General features: G+C 49.7%; 1 protein-coding gene across 1 annotated transcript in view; it reads left to right on the plus strand.

Moving 5' to 3' along the window:
- Nucleotides 1–4,977, plus strand: part of EFCAB8 (EF-hand calcium binding domain 8) — a 73,897-nt gene extending 68,920 nt beyond the window's left edge. The window contains exons 23-26 of the mRNA XM_023512257.1: nt 1,913–2,039; nt 3,220–3,424; nt 3,501–3,599; nt 4,546–4,977. Of these exons, the coding sequence (XP_023368025.1) occupies nt 1,913–2,039; nt 3,220–3,424; nt 3,501–3,599; nt 4,546–4,977 (863 nt within the window). The remainder of the gene's footprint in view (nt 1–1,912; nt 2,040–3,219; nt 3,425–3,500; nt 3,600–4,545) is intronic.
- Nucleotides 4,978–5,285: the final 308 nt, after the last annotated feature.

The following is a 5,285-nucleotide window of genomic DNA, read 5'->3' on the forward strand; positions in this document are numbered from 1 at the left end:
GAGCCGATTCATTACTTTTCTTTATTTCCCTCTGCCCCATACCAGTTTGGGTTGGACATTCTCTTTTGTTTTGAGTGGGTAATTTTGAATTTTTCTTACCTAATTTTCTAAGAAAGACTAAAGTTATTTCTTTACTTTCTCTTGAACCAGACAAGGACCTGAATAAGCAAGTTTTAACTTCTTTTAACTCCCTTATACTACTTTCTATTTTGAATTTCTCCTTCCTGCCTTCAATATCCTTATTGCCTAACACTTGAGTTATAGCTTGTTCTTGATTTCAGGTACTATATTTTTTAGTTGTAGAATGCCCATTTGATCCTTCCCCATTAGATTGCAATTTTCTATTGAACTTGTCTGTCTTTTCCTCATTTTCTTCATATTTTCCTTAATTTTATTTGACATTATTTATAATAGTTTAAAATTTTTATCTGCTAACTCTGAAGTCTAAGTCATTTGAAGGATCTACTTGTAATGCCTATTTTTTCTTTTGATTATCAGTTATATTGGGCTGCCTTTTTACATGTCATATATGTAAAAAGACAAAAACAAAAAAGTTCTTTTCTGGACTTTGTATAAAAGAACTATAGCAACTGAAGTTGATATTATTTCCTCTGAGAACATTTATTCTTTCTCCTGTTTAGGGCTGATTACCTCAATCCAGTCAGGCACAGAGCTGAGTTGGGGCTGGATTGCAGCCTTAGTAGATTCAGTTCGCCTCTGTTGTGTCAGGGTGAAATCTATTGTGTTTGTTACAGGCTGTCTCTTCAGTGGGACTCTGTCTCCTAGTGGTCCCATCCTGCTTTGCTAGCCCAACCCCTGTAACCTAAGCCTCCCCAAAACTCAGCAAATGTCCTCATAGAAAGAATGGCTGTGCATTTAGGACTCCACCAGGCTTAATCCATCATGCCAGCCACAATGGCGGCCATTAAGTTCTGTGTGTTTCTCTTCTAAGCCAAACTTGATTCTTATTCAGCCTATGCCCAGACTCAGGAATGCCCCCCAGACAAGGAAAGCAGCTCTCAATCTCAGGTCTTCTTGGAAAGACTCTTCCCTTTCTGTAATTTTACTTCATCCAATCCTCTTTGCTTCTACAACTATTGAATAATTCTTTTTTTTTTTGAGACAGAACCTCAAGCTGTCACCCTGGGTAGAGTGCTGTGGCATTACAGCTCACAGCAACCTCCAACTCTTGGGCTTAAGTGATTCTCCTGCCTCCGCCTCCCAACTAGCTGGGACTATAGGTGCCTGCCACAATGCCTGGCTATTTTTTGGTCGCAGCTGTCATTGTTGTTTGGTGGGCCCGGGCTGGATTCAAACCCACCAGCTCAAGTGTATATGGCTGGCGCCTTAGCTACTTGAGCCACAGGTGCCGAGCCTGAATAATTCTTTTTAAAAATCATTTTGTTACCTATTTTATTTTTCTTAATTTTTCAAAGTCTGCAGTGGGAGAATGGCCTACTACTCACTATTCCCTTTCGGAAATAGGACTCAAGTTTCTCTATGTTCACTACCTATTTTTTACTCTAGCCTCTTTCCTCTCTGCCCTCACCCAAATCTCACCTTTGATGGGAGTATGGCCATTTTATGGCATTACTGTATTATGTCTGAGCTACCTGGAGCCCACCTGAGGATCATTTTGGTCATTACCATAGCATTCTCCCCATCTCAGCTGCATGTGGGAAGGATGCTTTAGGCTGAGCTCCAAGCATATCCGAGGGCTAGTGTCTGCTTCGTGCAGATATTGATTGGGTACCCAGCATAATGCCTGGCATATGGTGGGTACTCGGTATTTGGATAGGCATGTGGGCTAGGGGTTGCTGGCTAACTCTTGAGGGCAAAAGGTAAGGGGCAGAAGTTTCAGAAGAGGCTATGTGCTAGTCCTTATTCTGAGCCAGGTCTGGTCAAATCACAGGAACACTTGGCCTGAGTGTGTGGAAAAGACTCCACGATGCTCCTGATCATCTTCTTGAACATAAAGCAAGCTTGGAAAAGACCGTTTCCACAGGCACCATCACCAAGGACTTCCATCGGGAGCTGCAGTGAGTTAGCCTAGCACATTCCATCTTCTCTGGCCTAGGAGGGGAATCCTGTGAGCCTCCCTAGGACCCAGGAGATCTCTACTTGGGTTGGGAAGAGCTGCTGCAAGGTCAGAGGCTTGGGACCTGCAGGCAACTTTACTTCACAGGTGGCAGCTATAGTAGGAGAGCCTGAGGCCCCCTTCTAGCCCACCTTAGCGGAAAGACTGAGCAGTGAAAGAGGGGAAATACAAAACCCCAGCACTTAGATAGGGACCTACCCCTAAGCCAGGCTCAAATTTGCTAGAGGTCATTTCCCCAGAAGGTCATAGAGGTCATTCCATAGAAGTCATTTCCCCATAGAGGTCATTTCTACAGAAGTCCCTGGCTGGGAAGTGCCATGGCCAAGGCTCTGGTCCTGAGCAGTCATGTGCCCCTGATTGGCAGGCTGCTTGCTACTTATCCCTTTACATATAGGTTTCTCTCCCCTACTCACTCCATCCATTCCTGACCAAGTCTCAATTCTGGTTTATTAAAAAAATTTTACTGAGATCCTGCTGACTCCTAGACCTTGTGCTAGGTTCTAGAGATCCAAGACAACTCAGACACAGGTCCTGCCTCAGAGCACTCATAGTTCCCTCAGGGAGATAGACAGGCAAACTTGTGACTGCAATTTTTTTGTGCTCAGTGCTGGGAGTATTAGGAGAACAGGAATGGCTCAGAGGACAATCCACTTGATTGTGTGGGTCAAGTAAGGAAGGCTTCATAGGAGAGGAAATTTAGAGTTGGGTTTTGACATGTAAGTAGGAGTTTGTCAGGCACCCATAGAATCTATGTGGCTTCTGTGCTTCCATCAAGGTACACACTTTGACATTCCTATGGAGGATATATCAAATAAGGCAAAGGTAGAGTTTCCCTGAGGGAGGTGGGGGTAGGGGAGATGTGTAAATATCCCACAAAGGGTAAGGTAAGACTAGAAGAGAGTGTCAGGTCTCCACAGGTGAAAGCCCAGTTGATAGAACAGTGGCAGGACTTGGCTAGGCCAGCTGAATTTGTGGGCTACGTTAACATTAATTAAACACTTGCTCAGTGGGGGGGGGGGGCTCGGGAGCTTGGCCTTGGGAAGGGATGAAATTGGGGGGGTATAAGGCCCTTGCAGCCAATGGCAGGGGGACACCATGTGAAGGAAGGCCCCTCATGCTAGGGAGGAGAAGGATCTCACTGCAGCCCTGGTGTACCAAAAGCAAGAGCAGACGGCACTGCTGGCCCTCCTGGATGGGGCGGCAGATACAGAGGCACGCGCTTGGACCAAGCTGCAGAAACTGGCTGAGACGTCCCCATGGGCTGGAGAGCGCTCACCAAAAGAAATTGAGGATAGCTGGAGCAAATGGGAATCCCAGGACAAGCAGGTGAGACTGGGGGAATGCAGGGAAGGGCAGAGGGCTCCCCTCGCCTCCCGCTTCACTCTGGGTGTGATTCTTGCAGATGAGCAAAGTCTTGGGAACAGGATACAAGCCCAAGAGGCATGGGCAGAAAAGCAAGGTCCTGCCCCCCCCAGTGCAGTATGGCTGGATGAAGCATCAGGTGAGCCTAGGGTGGCCAGGGCATCCCACCCCATCGATGGTCACCCTGTGCCCCACATGGCCTTTCAGTGGGGGTGAGGGGAATATTTGCCCTTTAACAGGATTCTGGGCCACAGACAGTTCTGGAGTGAGGCTGATCTGGTTGGTTTTTTGCCAAAGTCCTGGTTGAGGCCATTGGCACAGCTTAGTCCCTGAGGACAAGCCTCAATTAGCCCCTGGGCCAAGAGCCTCCTTGAGCCTGGCTCCAGTCTACACAGGGCGCTCACCAAGCCTGTGGCTACTCATCTGCTTGTTAGTATGGTTCCCCTGTGTCCCCACCACTGTGAATGCCCAAGAGCAGACACAGGGTGTCATGGCATCACTGTAAGGGATGGAGTAAGTAGATGGCTCTCCTTGGGGGAGAGAAAGAGGGAGCAAGGAACTTTGAAAAGACCAGAGTCAAGCTCTATCCTCTATGACCTGGGCAGACCCCAGCTCTCCCAGCTCTCTCCTGTCTGCCATAGGAGCACAGTGAGTGCTCCCTCCTCTCTCTGGTAGGGATTAGGGACAGGTGAAATAATGGCCAGGGCCATGTCCCTGCTGGTCCTCTGTCCTGGGCAGGGAGAGCTTGGTAAGAGAGGGACTCTCTGGGGGAATTCTTAGCACCTGGACTTCACACAGGATCCAACTCAGACCCTTGCTCTGGGAAGGGGACAGGCTAGGTGTCAACCCCACAGGGTTGCTATGAGCACCCAATGATGGGGTGCAGGGAAGGGCTGGGTGCCCGGTCTGGTGTGAAGAGGGTGTGGGCGCATGGGCTGTGGTCATTAGTAACAGGCATGACTGTCTGGAGACTTCTGCTTTTGCACGGGAAGACCTCAGGGCCCTTCCTTCCTACGAGCCTGCCCATGGTTCTGGATGCCTTCAGCTCCAGCAGTGCCCCTGCTCTCCTCCTCTGGCCCCTGCAGATCTTCCCACGGATCTTCCAAAGCCTGCCCTTGAGCAAGATTATGCCTGCCCAGCATCCTGACTTCCATGTCAGCAGGGCCCTGCTTGTCAGTCTGGCGCCCCAGCGTGCTCAGAAGGACCTGGAGACTGACAGGGAGCAGGCGGCGACAGATGCCAGCATGGGCACCATCCCCTCGTCCCCATCTTCCTTGCTGTCCATGGCAGCCTCAGCCTTAGCCGTCTCCAGGCCCCATTCCTCCAGCTTCATGCTGCGTCCCTGGTCAGCCTCTGCAGCCCAGTCCATACACTTGGTCCCATCATCTATGACTAAGTCCAGCCTGCAGAGGTCAGGGACCTCTGTGCCCAATATTGAGTCTCTCGGACATTTCCCAAGGCCTCTGAAGACGACCTCCATGTCCTCCGTGAAGAAGGGCTCCCACATCAGGTTCTAAGGTGCCCTGCCCTCCTCGCTAGTCCTCCAACAGGGTTCCGGGCTCACGGGGCCCTGCCTGCTTATCTCCTGCTAGGCCTGGAGGGTGTGGACCACTCTCCAGATACCCCGACTCTGCCTCTCTGGTGAAGTTGACCCATCTTCACCCGTCTTCTCTCTGGCTCTGCGCCAGAGTCCTGGAGAAGAAAATAAATTTTCTCAGCTGTGGGAAATACATTTTCATAGGCAATGAAGTTGGGCTGAGTATCTCTCACTGCCTTAGGCCCCCACTTATCTCTGGAGACTGGTCATACCCCTGGCTAGGCCCTG

Source organism: Otolemur garnettii, unplaced genomic scaffold (genome assembly GCF_000181295.1).
Source record: "Otolemur garnettii isolate 467f Iridium unplaced genomic scaffold, OtoGar3 scaffold00025, whole genome shotgun sequence".
In the NCBI taxonomy this organism is placed as follows: domain Eukaryota; kingdom Metazoa; phylum Chordata; class Mammalia; order Primates; family Galagidae; genus Otolemur; species Otolemur garnettii.